Raw genomic sequence first — 21,229 nt, 5'->3', positions numbered from 1 at the left:
AAATGTTAGAGCTTCTGTTTTTGTGAGGATTTTGATAATATTTAAAATATTATTTTTCTTGGATTCGTACCTCTGCGTATTATAGTGTCCTCATAACAGCAGACACTTGCTTTATAGATTTATTGAATATGATCACAGAGTTTCTGGTGGATTATTAAAAAATAAAACTTCAATGTAGGGCAGTGTCAGCATATGTGTGTTTTAAGATTGTGTTTGAAATACAGGTTCTTCCTCCCTAGAAAACAGGAGAATGAAGACTTCTGGTAAATTGTTTCATAGCAATGGAATTTGTACATTAGTTTTCTACACTTGGGAGTTGAAAAGTGGAAAAAATCTTTGCCAAAATAAGAGGTTAAAAGATAATAAGCACAATTCATCTTTCTCTCCAAGTTTTGGAAATTGAGTCAGACATACATAGTTCCTGCTCTGAATTGACTGTAAGATACTAAACTTAGAAATGATCTTTTAAAAGAAGGTATGCAAAGCAGCCCCCAACCCCGCACACCAGTGGGTTAACTACTTTCGGGATGGATGCTTGCTTGTCTTTGCATCAGTGAGTACAGACACAATGTTGCTAGTGATGCAGGCAGAGAACAGGAACCTGTGGATTCAGAGAATGGGAGAGTTGACTCTCTTTCGTCTGTTACTGTTTCCCCAAGCTCCTCTAGCCACTGTCTAGTCGTGGTCTTCTCCCAGACTGTCCAACTCTTCCTACCAGTATCGATAGCACTGCTTGGCTTTTCATCATTATTTGTCGTGTATACTCCCGGCTTCGTCACTCTGCCTCATGCTGCTATCCTGCTGAGTGCAGGGTTTCATGTTTTCACCTTACTGGCATTTGTTTCTTCACAACTGTGTCCCATTTACTTTGGTCATCAGCACGAAAGCAACCTGTCATCTTTTTCTTGCAGAGATTTTTTTCCTCCTAAAATGTAGTTTAAAAGGAAACTACATTCTAGTTTAGTTGGCCCAGAACCAAGATCAGTGGCCAAAGGCAGAACCCCAATCACACATCTAGGTTTTGAAGTAAGCACATTTTCATAAATTACTATGTTAATTATTAGATATGGCTCCAGTATGCATTTGGTTACTAAAAACTCAAAAACACCCTCTAAGAATGAAGATTAACTGCTTTGAAAGTATTTTAAAAGATATTTTAGATTCTGATGATAATAAAAGGTTTAAAAAATCTTTTGAGTAAATGGTAGTATTAGAATTAGCCCCTTTCTCTGACTAATTTGTATTTCATTACTTTGAGAAACAATAGTATTTTGCATGTCTTTGGGATCTGGGGTATCTAATAAAAGAGTACTTTGGAACCCATCTCAAGCATGAACCTAATTGAAAAGTGGAATATGCTGTGTCAGTAATTGTTGTGAAAATCAGAAAATCTCTTTTGAAAAATACAGTGAGGTTGGCTGATCTTGTTCTGTTGAACTGTTAGGGGGTTATGGGGAAAATGTGTAGATGAGCAGGAAGATGTGGATGCCTTCTTTCCTGGGAATGCTGAACTTGCTGCATCCGTGAGGAGTGCAGCTTCGGTTATGGAGCCCAGGTGGCCCTGAGCTAGGGTCCTACAGTCCAGCTGCTCACGAGTGAGCTCTGCGAGGCGCCCACAGCTGCGGAGGAGGGCACTGCAAATGGAGTGATGGCAGCTTTAGCCGACCCCGACACGTCTGCCGGTGCTGCTCTACCAGCTAGTAAGGCAACTTGTCATCTTTAAAAACGATGACTGAAAATGTGCTACTTTAGCAGATGGTGTTCAGAAAGGACAAGTGCCTCCTTTTCCCCTGCCCCATAGTTATTTGTTGTAAGGAATCCTGTGGATTTCCTGGGGAGGGGGATAGGACAGAAAACGTTTTCAAAGCGTTTATTTTGATTGAGTGCTTTTGTGTTTTATCACAGTAATGGGTAGATGATGGTGATTCAAAATGTAGGTAGAAGGGATTAGGTAATACTCGATGGTAGAGTGACTGCTTAGCATGCATGAAGTCCTGGGTTCAATACCTAGTACCTCCACTAAAAATAAATAATAAATAAATAAATACATACGTATGTACATACATGCATGCATCCTTTAAAAATGTATGTAGAAGTGCTGGTGGTAGCAGCTAGGCAGCTAGATTAATTAAGTGCATGAAATTTAATTTTATTAAAATTCTTTTATTCAGATTCCTGTGAAAAAACTTCTGTGAGTGAGAAATTCTAGCCTAGGGACTGGGCAGAGGCAGGTAACATAAATACATAAAACAAGTGTGACTTGGAGCAGATAAAATCCACTGAAAGCATTCACTTTTGAAATAAAAGCTGTAGTTTCCTCTGCAGGGAGCCAATTTCCAGTCTTCCCTCCCCACCCCCCATCCCCACATTATTTACATTTTATTTTGTCGACTTCTGTATCCTCAGCCCCAGGACAGTGACTAGTCATAGCAGGTATTTAGCAAATATTTGTTGAATGAATTAACTTTTTGATAGTATTAGATTCTTAACACATACATCTGTCCTCTCCTGGCAGAACAGGCCTTTCTCTTATTTAATATCAATGTTTTAATTTAGAAATGGAGAGAATGAGTGGGTACATAAGGAAGTACTCTTATTTTGAGATGATCTTAATATGTACAATTTTGTCATTGGTTAGCTCTTTAGTGAGTTGGGGTTTGTAAATCTAAAGGCCAAGAAAATCTGTATATGTAATAATAGCTAGCATTTTAGCAGGTACAGCTTTTACAAAATGCCCCTCTCCACGTATTTTAGTGGATTACTTCAGTCTTCAGCCAGCTCTCCAGGTTTTTACACTTAACTTTCCTATTTTACAAATGTGGAAACTGAAGCTCTAGAATAACTATGAGAGGGCTGGAGGTTTTTTTTTTTGTTTTTTGTTTTTTTTTGATTAGAGCAATTCAGTAGATTTTTTCACAATGGGAGATATCCAAGTATGAGTTTTTTTATAGGGAAAGAAGCTATGCTCCTATCTCACAGAAGAAAAGCTCTGTATTTGAAGTAAAACATTTCCATACTTGGAATTGACCAGATTTGGTTTGTTAGGAGGCGGACAGTTGCCCTTTTATGGCCACTAGACACTCCATTGCTCTCTTTTATGTCTCCTCAACTTAGTGACTGTAACACTTCTTCCAGCAGTCTTTTCTCCTTTTTTACTGACCTCTTGCACTCTGACGTTCTCTTCTTTTTTTTTTTCTAACACTCACCTCTCCTTCTCCCTCATTTACATGCAACCTGAGCAAATGAGAACATTAACTCTAAATTCCTACTATTTAGAATAATATGTGAACAGTGCTTTTGAGTCTGAGAACCTGGCAACCCACGTGAGAAATGAGGATGCTATGAAAATAGCATAGAATGTAGGTCCTAGGAAGTTGTCCAAGAGTGAAGAGGGCTGACCCAGGACAAAGTAGTATTCCTCTTTCAGAATAAACAGTTTGTTGAGTATAATGCCTGACTAGCAGGCTTAATTTCTTGAGGAATACTAGGACCCAATCAAGGCATCGGTGGATAACCAGAAAAAAAAAATCAAAAGTTAGAATGACTCTCCTTTGACTTTAATTTTCATTCCAAAGTTCAAATTTATACTTAGAATGAAGGATTTAATTTCAGTCTTAAACTATCCTTCATACCTAGGAGACACTATCATTTAAAGAGCCCAGGGAGTTAATTTGTTAACAGCATCATTAATATTTGCTTATACACAATAGGTCTTATATTAGCTTTTGATTCTTGTTATTATAAAAAATTGCCTGGGTGAAATTGCTAAAGACTTGCTCCTGGTGTATGCAAGTTTTCCTAACAATTAGTTTTAGACTCAACGAAACTACATAAAAGAACATAAACTTCTAAGGACCTCTTTTCAGCTGTATTGTTTGTAGCCCCATTTAGATCTTGATACCACTTCTTAATAGAATCTGTCAACACTGTGGGTTATCACTTTTTTGAAGTGTCAGCATGCCTCATTAAAGTACATTGCTATTGTGGACCAACAGCAGTTATCTATAGCATGGTATCTTTGCAGGGCATTCTTCATGGGAAAAGTAGATAGTTTCATTAAGGTGAGAAAATTAATCATCATTTTAGCTCTTTGGACTTGGTAAAATTAATTCCTTTTTTCTCCTCATAAAATTTGTGACGTTAGTACCAGCTCATTTGGTGGACAGTTTGTAATTTTTTCCTCTATTGTAGAAAATAACTTATTAGACATTTCAGATCAGTTTGTTCATAATCATTGGTTAATTCAAAATTGTTGGTCTAAATAATTAAGAACTATGATTTCATGACAGTTTTTTGCTTTAGTGTCTTTTTTTGACAGATGACTTGCCGTTATTATAGTTCGTTTGTTTGGTGAGCATATACTGTATACAGGCTTGTATTTGAAAACGTGATGTTAATATTATGTGCAGTTGAGTCAACCTTAATGTGAATTATACAAGCATATAGCTTTGGATGTATTTCTCTAACATACGCTTCTGATATTAAAAGAAAATTTGTCCAGCATGAAAGTTATGGCCCCACCCCCAAAAAATCCCTGGTGCCTCTCCAGTTTATTGTGGGAACAGGTTGGCATTTTCTTCATTACTGGGATACTTCTAATTCTTTAAAGGCTCTGGATTTGACTAATCGCTATAGAGTTGTTAAAACAATCAGATTTTCCTGGTTTACTTAACTTTATGGCATTGTTTCATATTCCCTAGTTGGATTAGTACAGCATTTCATCTTTGAGAGTCAATAGTTCTGGTTTGCTGAGAAATAGTTTACAGGTTAAGAAGTTGTTTTTCTAAAACATTTAAATAAATTTTCACGTGACAGGTGGTTTGTTTAATGAAAAAATCAAACAGGCATTAATTTATCAGTGAAGTAGAGGGGGAAATGTCAATATTTTGTGAAGGCAAAGAAGATACATGGTTCAAACACTAGAGCGTGGCTTCCTTATATATTTATATATAATCTTCAACCTTAGTAATGATCAGTGTGTAATCAGAAGTAGGGGAAAGCCCTACCTTATGACTTTTTGAGCTCTAGTTTTCCCTTCTAAATGTGAAATAATGCCTGTCTCAGGATTGTTAATGAGAGTTAAATGAGAACATATATAAGCAGATGTATTCTGTTTGTTGCTATGTGCTTGTCTGTGGAATCAGGGAGTGGAGATATAGATAATTTGGGAATGCTCTTGACAGCATTCGCCAATGAATTGCTTGTGATGGAAGGCAAAAATGAGGGGGGAAGTTCAGTAATACTAGTACAGCAGAGAAGAGAGACCACATGTCTTTAGGGAATGTGCATGTGTGGAAGTTGGTGAGAGAATGTTAAAAATTAAGTTGCTACGTTGAAGCAGCTCACCTTCAAAGGAAAACTGTTCCCCTCCTATTTTCTAGTTTGACAGTCTGATGTAGGGCAGTTGACTAGCCAATTAACTAGTAAATTAACTAACACCACAACAGCTTTGCAGTTTGCGTAGTTTAAAGTCAGCACAGCGAAATACCAAGTAAATATACAGCATGAGTGGCCCAAGCTGTGACTGTTAAGGCTGTACCTGTTTGAGTCTTGCCTTGTTTTCCTCTCTGCCGCTGTCAGACTCCCAAGGCTTTTGCCGCCTGTTCTAGTGCTTTACTCCAGGTTACCGATGATCTATACTTTTAGTCACTTCTCAGTGATTCTCAATTCAGAATCTTTCTTTTGCCTGTGCCGAGCCAAGTCTCCTCAGAAGATTGTGGAATTATTAGGCTGCCTGTAGTACCACCCACCCCATGCAAAGCAGTTTGCCCATCAAATTTCCTACCGTCAACTTCTGTGCCCTGTGCTGTGTATTCCCCTTGCAGAGCCCCGCGGCCCCTTGTGAGGCTTGCATGAGCAGATACCAGCTGCTGGGCCTGCTCCTTTGGTCCTAGCAGTGTATGAAAGTAGCATGACAGGTTAATGGCTCAGATACACTTTGGCAGAAAGCCATTCATAAGCTTTGCATTGTGGTTAAGACCACTTCTTCACAGTGGTTTTTGGCTTTACCACAAATATAGGTTTGATTATTGTAATATGACATATGATAACAGAAAGTTAAGTTACAGTTCAAAAGAAATGTATTGTTTTGGATATAAACACTCAGGCAGAAAGGCATTTCCTTATTCATGCAATGGTGTTATAAAAAACGTTCTGGAAATCTTTTCTTCCCCGTTCTGAACATAAGAATTTTGATCATTTTGTTATTTTTGTTTATTAAGTATTCTCCCTTCACTGCCCTATTTTGCATGTTTTAAAATGATAATTGACATCTTTTGTTTTTTTCCCTTAGGATCAGGCTTCTTTGAAACAGTTTACCTCCTTATAAACCTAAATCATACCCTTTGCTTTATGAATTAGACCTTATTTGGGCTATACATCCATAAATGTTCTGGTCTGCATTATTTAAAAGGAAAATGAAAGGCAGCCAGACTGATGAATTTAAATACTTTAGAATTCCAAACTATGTGTTAGAGGTTGGCTGTTTAAGAAACTGGCCAAAAATAGTTTGATGGAGGTTGGGGCTGGTATTGTGTTTTCATAGTTTTTACCAACAGAAAACTGAAGAAGTCTGTGTATTCTTGGTCCTTTTCAACTCAAAAAAAAAATGTACTTCGCAGAATTAGAATTGATAGTATAAACACTAGTCATGAGCAATGTAACATACTGTTTTTGTGCAGGGCATATGCAAGAATAATTGTCAGATTTTTGACATTTATGTGCACATGTGTGCCTGTTTATGTACATGTATGCAGTAGTAGAGGTATGGCTCCCACAGCAGGTGTCTTTAGGTTTCCTGATTTTTGTGTTTTTATAGCTCTAGAAAACAATTTTTTCACTTTCTAGTAATCAAAGAAAAATTTATCCTTTACCTTTATAAAAATTAGTCAGTAGCTGAAATATTGGGAGGGTAATGAAAAAAGTTATTCTCAGATTTTTTGTTGACCCCTCACTGAAGCAAAGCAAGTGTATACTACATCATAGAAGGTTTTAGGATCAGGTAGTGTACTTTACAGCATGTCATAAAAATTCATGCCCTGGGTACCCTCTTCACGTGTTAGTATCCAGAATTGAACTGTAATTAAATTCTGACACAGAGTATTTGGAAAATCATGGACATTATACTCTTGTTACATTTTGAACCAAATTTACCATTGTGTGAACTTGGGCAGGGTAGTTTCTCAGCCGATTTCCTCATCTGTGTAATGAGGATAATAGCACCTACCTTAATAAGACTGATACATGTTTGAAGTGAAATGTGCATGCATAGCATGTAGCCTCATGTTGCTGTTGTGGTGTGTTCTGTATGGATAGGGACCATGTTTCTTATTTGCTGCTGTATGTTCCAAGTGTCTGCTGCAGTGCCTGCATACAATAGACACTGAAATGTGTGTTAAATGATTAAAGACCAAACAAAGGAATGAGAACGTGGGGAAAAAATTATGCTGTTCTCTCTCCTTCCTCTTCATCTTGGTTTTAGTTGAGATAGGCAAAGGAAGCCAGTTCAAAAATTAACAGTAGGAACATTCTAATCCTAGTACACAGTCAGCATTTTCCCATGACACTGCATAATTAGTAATTTTTAAAAAATGCATATTCTTGTGATAGATGATTTGCCAAACAGAGGACCACAGTTGATCCTAATTTTTTGCTTACTAAGTAGGGGAGAAGATTGTTGGAAATTTTGATCTGCTATTTGGATGGAGAGAAGACCAGTTTTCTCAGGACTTATATCCTTATATAGCTTTTCTTGGTATGAAATACATACATTCTGAAACGGTGCAGCCAACGACTAGAAATCATTGCTTTCTAAGATTTTGATGTTAAAATAAAATTTGAAGATAATAGGAGTAAAATCTAGGGAAGAGCTTTTTTCCCAAAACTGATCATTCATTCAAAAATTTTAAATATTTATATATCTAGAAATATATACAGAAAAGCAAAGCACACAAATCATAAATGTGCAATAAATTAAATTTTCATAAAGTGAATATACATGTGTGACCATCACACAGACGAAGAATATTACTAGCTCTTCAGGAGCCCTTCTTACAGCCCCTCCTGTCGGCACCCTCCTCCCAGCGGTAGCCTGTATCTTGGTAAATACTGTAGATTCATTTTGCTTTTTAAAATTTTTTTAATTTTATATAAATAGAATCTTTTTTTTTGTACCTTTTTGAATCTGGCTTCTGCTAGTAACCAACACTACTGAATTTGTAATGATTGTTCATTTTCGTTGCTGAATAAGACTCTGTTGTCTAATTCTGTGATTTATCTAATGCTTTGGCAGTGGTCATTTGGGTTTCTGATTTGGGGTTATTATGTCTGATGATGCTGTGGAGATTCTTATTCATGTCTTTTGGTACACATTTGTTCACATTTGTAGGGGTATAGGATTTTTACGCCTTTTGAACATCAGCAGTAATAATCTCAAGTCAACAAACATATACTTTAAACTATTGCCAAAGGTCTAGCAGTTTTACTGTTTTCTCAGGTGTACTTTTATTAATGAAAAGTCCTGAGCCTTCAGGTACCACCTAATTGCATGGTGTCGATTCTGAGACTGTTCCATTCTACAGGCTGAACCAGGATTAATTTAGGGAGAGGCCCACTGAGCCTAACTTTTACTGGGAAATATTTCTTTACTCATATTTTCTTCCTATGACGGAAGCATACATATAATGCCTGGCCTCTCTCCACCAATTTTAATCCTTTGATTCCTCATCAGTTGCTTGGAAATTTTTATTTGTAGGGTGTTAGGACTCTATATTGAGTCCAGCTTTAAAATTGCAAGGTCTTCTGGCTTAGTAGGTTTTTTTTAAAACTGAAAATTACCTATTTTTCCATAGTTTGTTAATTCTGTGGAAGCAGTTCTCTGAGAGGCCTTGTGAAATGTTAACTTATTTATCTTCCTCGTATCTTTCCTCACTAAAAGTGTCCTCTCTGCTATAGCCAAGCTTCCCTACCAGAAATCATTGATGGTCACTTTTGGGGATCTGACCTATCTTAGTGCCAAACACCTGTCCTGAAGAGTGGTTAGCAGGTAACTGGACACCTTCCCAGAGAAATGTACTATATGCAAAATGTTGCATATATTTTCAAGAAGAGAACCCAAGGAGAACAGGTGATGGAATCCTGTTATAGATGGTTATACCTTATGGCTTTCTAAATTCCATTTTAGATAAGGGGAAAAAATGTCTTTTCTACTTTTGTTACTCTTCCTTTCCCATTCCCATTCCCTTTTTCTTCCCCTTTCTCACCTCTCCTCTCCTTTCCTTTTTTTAAAAAAGCTTTACTAGGGTTGGAAGGAACATTTCAAAAGATTTTTTGGGGGTGTATACCCAGAGGTGGAATTGATGGATCCTGTAGTAAATGTACATTTAATATTGCCATACTAATTTCTACAGTGGCTACACCATTCTATTTTACTTTCACTAGCAAGGTACAAGAGTTCTGATTTCCCCACATCCTCACCAACACTTGTTATTTTCAGTAATAGTCATCCTGATGGGTACGGAGTGGTATCATTATGGCTTTGATTTGCATTTCCCTTATAATTAGTAATGTTGAGTTTCTTTTATGTGCTGATGAGCCATTCATATATTTCTTTAAGATATATATATCTTCTGTCTGTTCACATCCTTTGCCTGTTTTTAAATCAGGTTTTCAAGGTTTTTTGTTCTTGAATTATAATAGTTCTTTTTTTTTAATTGAAGTATAGTCGATTTACAATGTTGTGTTAGTTTCTGGCATACAGCATAGTGATTCAGATATATATATATATATATATATATATATATATTTCTTTTCATATTATTCTTCATTATAGGTTATTACAAGGTATTGAATATAGTTCCCTGTGCTATACAGTAGTACCTTGTTGTTTATCTGTTTTATATATAGTATGTATTATCTGTAAATCCTGAACTCCCAATTTATTCCTCTCCCCTTCCCCCCATAACCATAAGTTTATTTTTTATGTCTGTGTAGGAGTTCTTTACATATTCTGGATCTTATTAATCTCTTATGATATGTGTGATTAATTATACTTATTTTTACAGGCCTATAAATATGTATTTGTTTTAAGGGGTTTATTTCAGTTTTACCATATTGCTGTAAATATCACTCAGTAACCCAGCCCTGAAGGAGTAAAGGTGTTTCATCAAGTGTTTACTCAGTGCCTAGAACTCTTTTAGGTGCTGTACACTTAGGAACCTTTTAAATTTTTGGAAGAATCCTATGTGGACATACTTTTATCTGTGTTTTCAGTTGAGAAAACTGAAATACAGAGAGTTTAATTAACTTCCACTAATTTGCATTTAAGGTGGAATTTGAATTTAAGCAACCCAGTCCCTGAGTCCATGCCCTTCCCACAATACATGGCTGCCTCTTTCATGACTTGTTTTTGTGACAGGCTTTTTGTGTGCTCTCATCAGATGACACTTTTCACCTCTTAAATACTGCCTTAAGGGAGTGTATGAGATCAAGTGAGGTGTCTGAAGGAGTTCTTAGCAAAAGTTGAATTCTTAGCAAAAACTAAATAGACGGTTTTAAGATTGGAACTTCTTTAAAGTTCTTTAGATTGTATTGTATTTTCGTTTGTGGAAGTACATGTTTTCCATAAGGGTGTAAATTTCTTTATTTGAGTCTGGCATATTTTTTTCTAAAATGTTTCAGCTAGTAAAATTGTACTGAGACAATTTTGGGGTGTAAATTCTTAACTTACATGCCTTTCTCTGTTTTTATTTTAAGCCACCTGTATTCTAGACTTGTTGTGAGTGGCCTTAATTGATACTTAGATATTGCAATTTTATTTTGCTGTTTACCTAAGCCAAACTTAGTAATTAATGAAACAAGTCAAATTATACAATGCATTCTAGAGCAAAATAGAATTTTTGCTGCTGCCCGTTAGCACTAATAATTGTGTGTAGGGGGGGGTATGTATGTGTGTGTTGTTTTATCTATGCACTTGGGTAGGGAGTATGAAAATGTACATCTCATTTCCTCATCCAACAGGATAGTTTTTTTTGGGGTGGGAGAGAGTGATGTATATGGGCATGACTGGGAGGTGCTCTGTGTTACCAGCACTCTTCCTTATTGTACACATGTATTTAAAATTTTTTGTTAATACGAAGGATGCTCTATTGAATATCTTTCTATATGAATTTTTGCATAGTCACAAATTGTCCACCCATGTAATAAATTTCCAGAATAGAAATGGCTAGGAATTCAAAGAAATGAGCATTTTAATTATAATTATAATATTACCAAATGTCTTCAAAAAAGATTGCACAAATTGAAACTCCCAACAGTGCATGAAAGTTCCTGTTTCTCCACTTGTACACCAGCACTGGGTATTATCAAACTTCAAATCTACAGCAAGCGATTCTTAAAAGACTGACATGAGAACATAAGAGATATGCCAGGAAGCTGTCCCTAGAGTCTCTTACGTGTCACCTCCAATGAATGTTTTTTAATAGGTTTGTCACCACCAGGTTCTATGGCAAGCAGGGTCAGGCCAGTAGCTTGATCAGGAGGTTAGTGCTTCTCTGATTGTGGCCTTTTTAATTTTGATCTAATTTCAATTTACAGAAAAATTGCAAGAATATTACAAAGAAGTTCAGCCAAATACTTCAGTCATTAACATTTACCACATTTGCATTATCCCTCTGTGTATCTGCACGCACATGCATACACACACACGCACTCTTTCCCTGAATACTTTGAAGGTAAGTGGGCATCATGCCTTTTTATCCCTAAATACTACAATGAATGTTTCAAAAAAAAAAAGACATTCTCTTATGTGACCCCTGTACAGTTATCCAAACCAGGAAATTAAAATTAATATAATCCTATTCTCTATTCTGCCATTTTATGTGGATTTTGTCAGTTGTCCAAATAATGTCCTTTTATAGGAGAAGTAAATCTGGATAGTCTTGTATTCAGTGTTCATATGCATTTAGTCTCTTCTAATCTGGGCCAGTTCCTCAGTTTTTTTGTCTTTCATAACCTTGATGCTTTTAAAAGTGTAGTCCATTTATTTTGTTCACCATTCCACAATTTAGGTTGGTTATGTTTCCTCACGTTTAGATTTAGGGTATTTGTTATTTGTCAGTGGTATCAGAGAAGTGATGTTGTGCTCTTACGCGCCATGTTAGGAAGCATTTGATATCAGTCTGTCCCATTCAGTCTCTTGAAATTGGAGTAGTTTGCCCAGTGTCTCATTGCTCCCTCTTGTTGACACCATAGATTTTAAGACACGTACTTTTTATATAAGATCTTCATATGCAGTGTTAATGGATGCCAGATGCTGTGCTATCTGGGTGGTGGGGCTCATGGCAGTTGCAGATTAACTGGAGGCAGACACCTGTAACCTAACCTGGTAATAACATTGGAGGTGCCTAAAAAGCCAGATGCTGAGAATAGCTGGAGACTGAGGTCTCAGTCACCCCTCCTTTGCATCTTTCTCATCTTCCTGCTTCTTACAAACTGCTGATAGACTGTTACAAAGTTAAGTTTGTTGTTGTTGTCTTAATTGAAAAGGGAAAGGTAGACTAAAGGGACTTCAAAAATTAAGGAAACAGTGCTTTTCAAATGTTCTACCCAGTATGTTAGTAAGAAGGGGAGCATGTTTCTCCGTTGATGGGGCCAGCTGCAAGAATGGCGTGTCTTTGACGTCTGTCCCATAGGATTTCTGATAGAACACATTTATTTGTTTAATAAATGTGATCCTTAAGGAGATTGCATCATGCCTTGATTGTCTTTGTTACAGTAGCCAAGATCACTAGTTACACCTTGATAAGTTTTGAGCATTATTGCTATTTATTAAATGTGGTTCTTAAGGTACCAGTAGGTTCAGAACTAGCAATTGAAGTGTGATGAAAGATGACATGTCTTGCTCAGCGTTTTGTGAATTAATACATAGGCTGTTTCCTGCCATAGATATAGAATGAATATGCTTTGAGAAGTAAAGTTACATTTACTTGAAATATATTTTTAATTGGCCAGATATTTATCTCTTCAGTCATGTTCAATAAGTATACTTGTTTCTAAAATTTTTGTGTTTATAAATTATATAGATGAACATCTTTGAACATAATGGTGTCGTCCATTTATCCTAACAGCCTGTAAGTTCCATTAAGGGCATGGATTTTGTGTCTCTTGTTCACTGTTGTATACCAAGTACCTGTACTTGGTCTGTACTAGGTGAATGAATGAATCTGGAGACAAGGACACACAACATGATGTGTAACTTTCTAATTAATCTCTTCTATTTTTTTGAGTAAATTACTAAACAGCTTCCTAGTACCATTTGCTTTATGTTTCACATTACATGTTATCATAGAATATAGTGACAACATGTATCACCTATATTTCCTTCTACTGGTGGAATGACCAGGTATGGATTCTTGAGGGTATAAATCAAGTTTCCTTATTTTTCCCTGATCAAAATGCTTTTTTGTTTCACTATCGTAAATCATGGTTCAAAAATTCCAGTACTTTTTTGAACGATATAAAATTTATATACTATTTACAGCAGATTCGATGTAAAATTTGATTTAATTATGAGTGGTTTATTCATGCTTTCTTTTCTACTTTTTCCCTGCAAATAGTGCACCAGTGTATCATGTTAATTTATTTTAGTTTCATTTCTGCATTAAGTAGAAAATTGGTGAAATACAGAAAAATAGAGGAAATTACTTTTAGTTCTACACCCAAGGGCAGAATAGCTTCCCATATGACTTGAGCTTGCTTTTCTAGCCGGCTCCATGCTTTTAAAATCCAAGTTTTAATATTGTTACTAGATGATATTCTAGCAGTATAATTATTAAATTATTTATATTTAAAAATTTTTTTCTTGTCTTTCTGCACCCCACCTTTTGATTTTTGACCTGGTTTTCTTGTGTGAAGACTCTGTTAACTAGAAAAGGTGTTAAGATGGTGAAGTTCTGATAACCTTTATCGTGTTTGTCCTTAATATATTTGTGGTCATACATACTTCCTTAACAGATGTGGTTAATATAGAAGGAAATGTATCCGTTGTGGGAGAAAACAATATTGCATCTCCACCATGAGCAAAAAAGAAGTTAAGTAAAGTGTATGCAGGTTTTTAAAAAAAAATTTATTGAAATATAATTGGATTTACAATGTATTAGTTTCAAGTGTACAGTAAAGTGATTCAGTATTTTTGTGTGTGAGAGAGAGTATATTCTTCTTCAGATTCTTTTCCATTATAGGTTAATTTTTAGAACTTATTTGAAAATCCTAATGGATTGGCAGATATGTGGGAACCTCAGTACTATTTATAGGTAGGAACTACTATGTTTAATGATTGATGGCAACTTTTTAAAAATCCTCACACTGCCAGGTATATGAAAATAGAATTGCTGAATGAATAATGAACATTTTCCCTAGCTATTTCTATTTTGAATAAAAGATCATTGTTATCTTAGAACAGGAAAGCTAGCGAACTAAAGTAAAATGAATTTGCTAGCTTAAAATTATACTTAAGACATATACTTTGGATAATGTAAGTTTTCTTGAGCTACAGTGTTGTATGAGCATTCCTGAGTAAGGTGGCTCATAGGCTTTGTGTTTTTTGTTCAGCAATCCCAACCTGAGGGAAAACTGTGCAGAATATAACAAGAAGAGAAGGACATGGGTATAATCAACTTTATATAAACTAACTTTTGCTTGTTATTTTTTAAGAAAGGCCAGAATCATAGTTTTTTTTCCTTTAAACATATAACAGGATTGGTTATTACATTTAATCAAAACTATGCTTTGGAGGGGAGGGTATATAGCTCAAGTGGTAGAGCTCATGCTTGGCATACACAAGGTCCCGGGTTCAATCCCAGTACCTCTTCTGAAGATAAATAAAATAAGTAAACCTAACTACCCCTCGCCTCCCCCCCCCAAATTGTTTTTTAAACTGCTGTACACAGTGTGCATAAAATTTGAGAAACCTGTTGACTCAAATGAGATTGACAACCTGCAATATCAAAACGGTAGATTGGATAACAGCGACTGTTACAATAAGGAATTAACTCAGTATTTCATAAAATCAGAAGTATCCCTAGGGTACTTAAGGATCTATTTATTTATTTTTTTGCATTGTTAAGTATACCATGCACCTATTATGAAACGTGTCTTACAGAAGAGTGGTCTAAACTTCGTTCATCCAGTTTTGTTTCTGATTTAGTTATTAACACATATGTCAGTAGACATCTTGTTTTAAAAACAGATTACAGGTAAAGATAAAAAATTTGTATCAGCCTATCTCACCATCCCTTACTGCAAAAGGGAGAGACAACTTAATCTTTGAATTATAATCAGCCTCTGAGTAATTGATAGCTGACTGTTGTTACTTCTGCTTTTGAAAAGTGGTTATTTTGATTGCATAATAAATACTACATCATGAATTTTCTTCAGTCACTTACGTTTAAAGATAGACCTTCTTTCTGTAGTAGATAATTCTTGAAGTTTTGTGTGTTGTGCATCAGATTAGTAGAGGAAAAGTGAATCTTGATAAGTGTAGGATACATATAGTATCTTGGTATAACTTGACAGTTTTAAATATGTAGACCTATATGAATTAATAATTAGAATTTAGTTAATGATGAACAAAATGCTTTCATAAATTTTCTCAAAAAAAATTTGTTATTCTTCCCCCATTCTAATAGATACAGTAACCATTATTTTTAATGAGATAAACAGGAATGTGATGCGTGTGCATTAAAGAGAGGATGGAGATTGCACACAACAATTATTGGAGATGCTTTATTATATACTGAAGAAGCAGTTTAATCTCAACATTTATAAAATTTCTAGCCTTAGGTTGGCGCCTAGATAGAACAATGTATCATTTTGAAATGCTGTTCAAGCCTAGCAGGCAAATGGCTGTGTTCCATTCCTCCTGTTTTCTATGGGGGTAGGAGTGATTTTGCACAAGCAGGCTATATGGTTGTTGAAGTCACCTAATGGATATTTCCAGAAAAGGATATGGACAGATATTTTAATCAACATTGTTGTTAATCTAATTTTGAAAGTATTTCAGAGCACCAAAAAACAAAATTTGGACTTGAATTTTGAGTGCAGTGGATCTCCTAGTCATGTGATAAACCTATGTTAAATTCTGTGTTGGATCCCAAAGGGTGCTTGATGGTTGGAGTTATTAGCTAGTGCAGAGGGCAGTGGCGTTATGATGCTCATTGAAAAGTTTTATCTCATTTGTTAACTGTTTCTCTCTCTAAAATTTTCACCACTTTAACCCTTTAAGTAGATTCTGGCTAGACCCCAATTTGCTTCTCTTTAAAAAGAATAACTCTGCTCTTAAATTTATACATGAAGAAGTAATTTAAAGATTGTCTTAAACTTCTTGGTTTTTGTAAAGTATTCTATATCCACTCTACTTAGGAACAACTTTATTTAGAGTATATATTTTGTTATTACTGGGTATAGGTATTTATTAGAGGATTTCTTTTTACACTAGTCTTCAGTAGGTTGGCATATAAATCAATGAGGAGATTTCATGGTGCCTAAAAAGCTTACTGTGGAGTGTCATACAGCCTATTAAATTTTCTTTTTCTTATTTTTTCCAGAAAATTTGGTGAGCGGCCTCCACCTAAACGACTTACTAGGTAAGCATTATATTAGTCTTTCACTTAAACATTTCATTAAAGTGTTAGATCCTGTTATTTTGGAAACTGTATTAGATGTTCTTGAAAAGAATTATGCAAATAATGGTATCTGGATCATAGAAGCTTATTCCCATTCTCCCTCCCCCACGTCTCCCCTCTTCCTTCCCACAAAAACCGGGCAAGAGGATACAGTTCAAAGGGGAAAATGAAACCTTTCAAGAATTAATATTGAGTATTATAGTAAATATAACAAGGGCTAGAATGTAAAGATAGCTTCTTCTGTCTTAACTTCATTTAGCTAATCACAATTTGTTGATTACAGATGGGACTTGAAAGATACTTAAATGCTTTTAGAAAAGAATTTTTAAAGAAAGGTTTTATCCATTTTTAATGAGACTAAATGTTTTACTGTGCTCTAATTATATACTTTTACAGTATACATTTTAATTACAAATATTAAATTTAAAACTATTAGTCTTAAACATGATTTGTTAAATTTCTAGCAGTCAGTGATTGTAAAATAAAAAGTAAGACATTCAGTTCTACAGTTACAGTCCTAGACTTAATGCTATCCTGCATTGTTAGACTCTTTCAAGAAAATTGTATGCATATATAAACATGCCTTTTCCTTTTTGAAGTCTGGTATCGTACTCTGCCATTGTTCTGTGAACTGTAGATCTCATGCCTTGTTTTTAATGTTTCCATAGTTTTCCATTGTCTTCACACTGCTCTTTATTTGATACTTCACATTGATGGCCACTTGGGTTATTTCCACATTATTGCGATTATTAGAAAAGCCGTTTCCCTCAAAGAATGATGAGGGGCATGCCAGGACACACAAATCATGGGCACTTTGGTCATCAAAATAAATAACAATAGTAAAGTCACAGATACAGAAAACAAACTTACGGTTACCAAAGGGGAAAGGTAGGAGTGGGAGGTATAAATTAGGAGCTTGGGATTAGCAAATGCAAACTACTGTATATAAAATATATGAACAACAAGGTCCTATTGTATAGCACAGAGAACTATATTCAATATTTTGTAATAAACTATAATGAAAAGAATCTGAAAAAATATACATATACACACACAGATATGATATAACTGAATCACTTTGCTGTGCATCAGAAACTAATACAACATTTTGTAAATCAGCTATACTTCAGTTAAAAAAATAATGATAGTAATGGATTAAAACTCAAAATAAAATGACAGTTTGGAAGTCTGCACTAAGTTAAATAAATGACTCAATAAACGGAGGAGAAGAGATAGCTTTTCTTTACAGAAGAATTCCACCTAATAAATGTAGAAGGAATGATGGAACTAGGAAACCACACTTTAGCAGCCACTACAGTGATAATTGTTTGAGACAAAAATCATTGGTGAATGTTTAAACTACTGGTTTAAAGTCTGATGAGAAACAAAGTATTTTTATAGTGTCTAAGCATATTCTCACGAAGTAAGCGTTAATTATAAAGTGAAAAATAGTAACATGGCAGTGAAGAAACCTGGCAGATACCATCTCAATTAAGTGATCTGAATTAACATCATTAACAAAGGAAAGATAAATGTCACATGCATCCTGAGGACATATCACTTTTGGGGTGGTTCTTGCCCGAAATGCATAAACTAAATCTAAGCATAAGGAGACATCAGACAGACACAAATGGAAGGGCATTCTGTAAAATAAACAGCAAAGACTGCGGAATACCGCAGTAAAGGAGACCAAAAAGCTAAGTTAAACATGACAAATTCAACTAAATCTGTGCCAGTAACAAATTTTACTTGTACCCTAAAAGTAAAGTTGGCAAATGTTTTCTGTAACGGACCAGAGAATCAACGTGTTAGGTTTTGGGGGCCACACTGAGTTTGTTGTGACTTTTCAGCTCTGTTCTTGTATCCCTAAATCAGCCATACAATATGTAAATGAATAGTGTGTCCCTGTTCCAGCTCAACTTAATTTAATTTAAAAAGAACAAAATAAACTGGTAGCCTTTCTGGCTTGAGGGTAATAGTTTCTCAACACCGTTTCCCTTTATTGGGGAAAGGACATTAGAGGGACAGTTGGAAACATTTGAATAAAATCTGTAGATAAAGGTATATCAATGATAATTACATTGTGATCGTATAAGAAAATATCTTTGTTTTTAGGAAATAAACACAAGTATTTTAGGTAAAAAGGCTTTATGTCTACAATGTGCTCTTAAATGGTTTTAAAAACATAAGATGCAAATATGGTAAAATGTTAACATTTGGAGAGTCTTGGAGAAATGGGGAGTAGGAATTTTTTGTACTATTTCTGTAACTTCTGTATGTCTGAAATTACATCAAAATTTTAAAAAACATTTTAAGGCGTTCTGTAAATATTTCTGATCAAGTCGGCTAGAAAAATATAACTTACCTCACAGATCCATGTAAATGTATTTTCAGTTACTTGTTTTTATATATCTTGAAGAAATTAAACTGGAATTGCTTAATTCACATGTATAGGCATTTTGAAATTTAAAATTTAATAGATAATTATTTTTATTTTGTTACCAACAGCAATAGGTTCAAGTGACTGCTAACAATAAAATATATTTTGATGAATAAATGACTTTAATGGATACTTCTATAAAAATAGCAATCAATATGATGATAAATATCATACAAGGGAATTTTTTCCCCTTAAATATATACAGTAATATAGTTAGGTCCCATCTACTTTATCATGATTTTCCATTTACCCTTCAAGCAGTTTTCCCTGTTTGGAAAATTTTAGTAGCTTTTAGGACTTCTGCTTCTGGCCAAGATGGAGTAACAGGGACTGGAATTACTCTTCGGCCTGAAACAACTAAAAACCTGGACAAAATATATGAAACAGCGGTTTTCAAGATATTGGACGACAGGCAAGAGAGGACAGTGATCCTTGAGAGACAGGAGACAAATGAGGTGAGCCTTGCAGTTGCCCCAGCTCAGTGCCTGGAGAAAGTTTCCAGGACAGGAGGTAGGGAGGGGGAATCCAGGTGGAGCCTAGTAAGCACCTTGTGTTGTGGAAATGGAGCTGGGAATGTAGAGAGGCTAAAGTGGCCAGCATTCTTAGGGCAGAGAACTGAAGAGGAAAGAGCTGTGCATAGTTTCAGAAATATGTAGAAGGTCCTCTCTAGTCTTGAGTTGAGTATTGATCAGCAGGTGATCAACCTTTGTGGGTAACAACAACTTCAAGAATCAGAGGAAAGAATTCCTTGAGCTTCCTCAATGCTATGAGTTATGCCTGTTCTTAGTAGCCAGAGTGGAAAAAATCTCATAATTCACATTAATTCACTAGAGTATTCAGAAGGGTTTTGTTTCAGTAATGGTGCAAAATTAAGCTAGACTAAATGCTCCTCTGGTTTCACCTGACAAAACTTAAAAGCAAAATTGAAAGGATCAAAGTCTTCAGATAACTTAATTGTGTACCAAAACAAAGCTCAAGAATATTTAAAGAAATAGAAAAATAACCAACACTCAGAAAAATAGTAAAATCCATTATCTTAACATCTGGTTAGAATACATCAGTCCTAAAAAGCAGGAAAATGTGATTCATAATGAGAAAAATCAGTCAATTAAAACCAACTGAGAAATGACACATGATAGAAGTGGACAAAGATGTTAAAACAGTTATATTTATTTGTCTTCTATATAAGTGTGCAGACTTTTTCTTGAAGGGTAAGATGGTAAATATTTTAGTTTTTGTGGCCCGAATAGCCTCTGTTGTAACTACCCAACTCTGTTGTAGCACAAAAGCAGCCATAGATAATGTGTAAACCAATGGACATGTCTGTATATTGGAGAATAACTTTATTTCTAAAATAGTCAGTGGATCAGATTTGGTTTATAGACTTTAATTGCAGATCCTCAAGCCAGAGGAAAGAGTGAACAAGTTAAATAGAGGACATGGAAGATTAAAAAGGGAAGAACCAAATCAAATTTCTTGAGAAGAAAACTATTTAAATGGAAAAAAGACACTTGATGGTATTAATTACAGATATACGCTGTTAAGGAAGAGATTAATGAACTTGAAGACATAGCAATAGGAACTCCAAAATGAAGACAATGTCTGGAAAAAGAGATCATTATGAGGTGTGGATTACATTCAAATGGACTAATATACATGTAATTGGAGTCATTGAAGGGAAAGGTATGACTGAAAGAATATATGAAGATATAAATGGCTGAAAATTTTCTAAATTTGGTAGAAACTATAAAACCATGGTTCCAAGAAGCTCAATGAACTCTGTAAAAACTATTGTTGTTTCAAACCACATCATCATCAAATTGCTTAAAGTCAATGATAAAGAGAAAATGTAAAAAGCAACAGAGGAAAGAGATAAATACAAAGGAACAAAGACAAGGATGACAGACTTTTCATCTGAAACCTTGCTGGGGAGAAGACAGTGGAATAAGAGCTTTAAAGTACTCAAGGGGAAAATATGACAAGTTAGAATTCTGTACCCAGCAAAGGCAAAATAAAGACCTTTTTAGATATAAGAAACTGAAAAAGAATCACAAACAAGTCTGAGCTACAAGAAATGTTAAAGAAATCCTTCAAGCAAAAGGATAATCAT

The 21,229-nt window shown here is 35.1% G+C and overlaps 1 protein-coding gene across 9 annotated transcripts in view; it reads left to right on the top strand.

Annotated features, from left to right (window-relative positions):
- The window catches only part of RBPJ (recombination signal binding protein for immunoglobulin kappa J region), a 203,591-nt gene that overhangs the window by 145,108 nt on the left and 37,254 nt on the right, over positions 1–21,229 (top strand). For 6 of the 9 annotated variants that reach the window (XM_015241525.3, XM_015241527.3, XM_031686816.2 and 3 more), the window contains one exon: positions 16,602–16,640. In XM_015241525.3, coding sequence (XP_015097011.1) covers positions 16,602–16,640 — 39 coding nt within the window. Of the gene's footprint in view, positions 1–16,601; positions 16,641–19,377; positions 19,575–21,229 lie in introns of all 9 variants that reach the window. The other 3 variants (XM_072945532.1, XM_072945537.1, XM_072945525.1) reach the window with 3 other exon arrangements.

The sequence above is a fragment of the Vicugna pacos genome, chromosome 2, assembly GCF_048564905.1.
Source record: "Vicugna pacos chromosome 2, VicPac4, whole genome shotgun sequence".
NCBI lineage: Eukaryota > Metazoa > Chordata > Mammalia > Artiodactyla > Camelidae > Vicugna > Vicugna pacos.
Note: the sequence above shows the minus strand (reverse complement) of the source record. Positions and strands in the feature narration are given on the sequence as shown.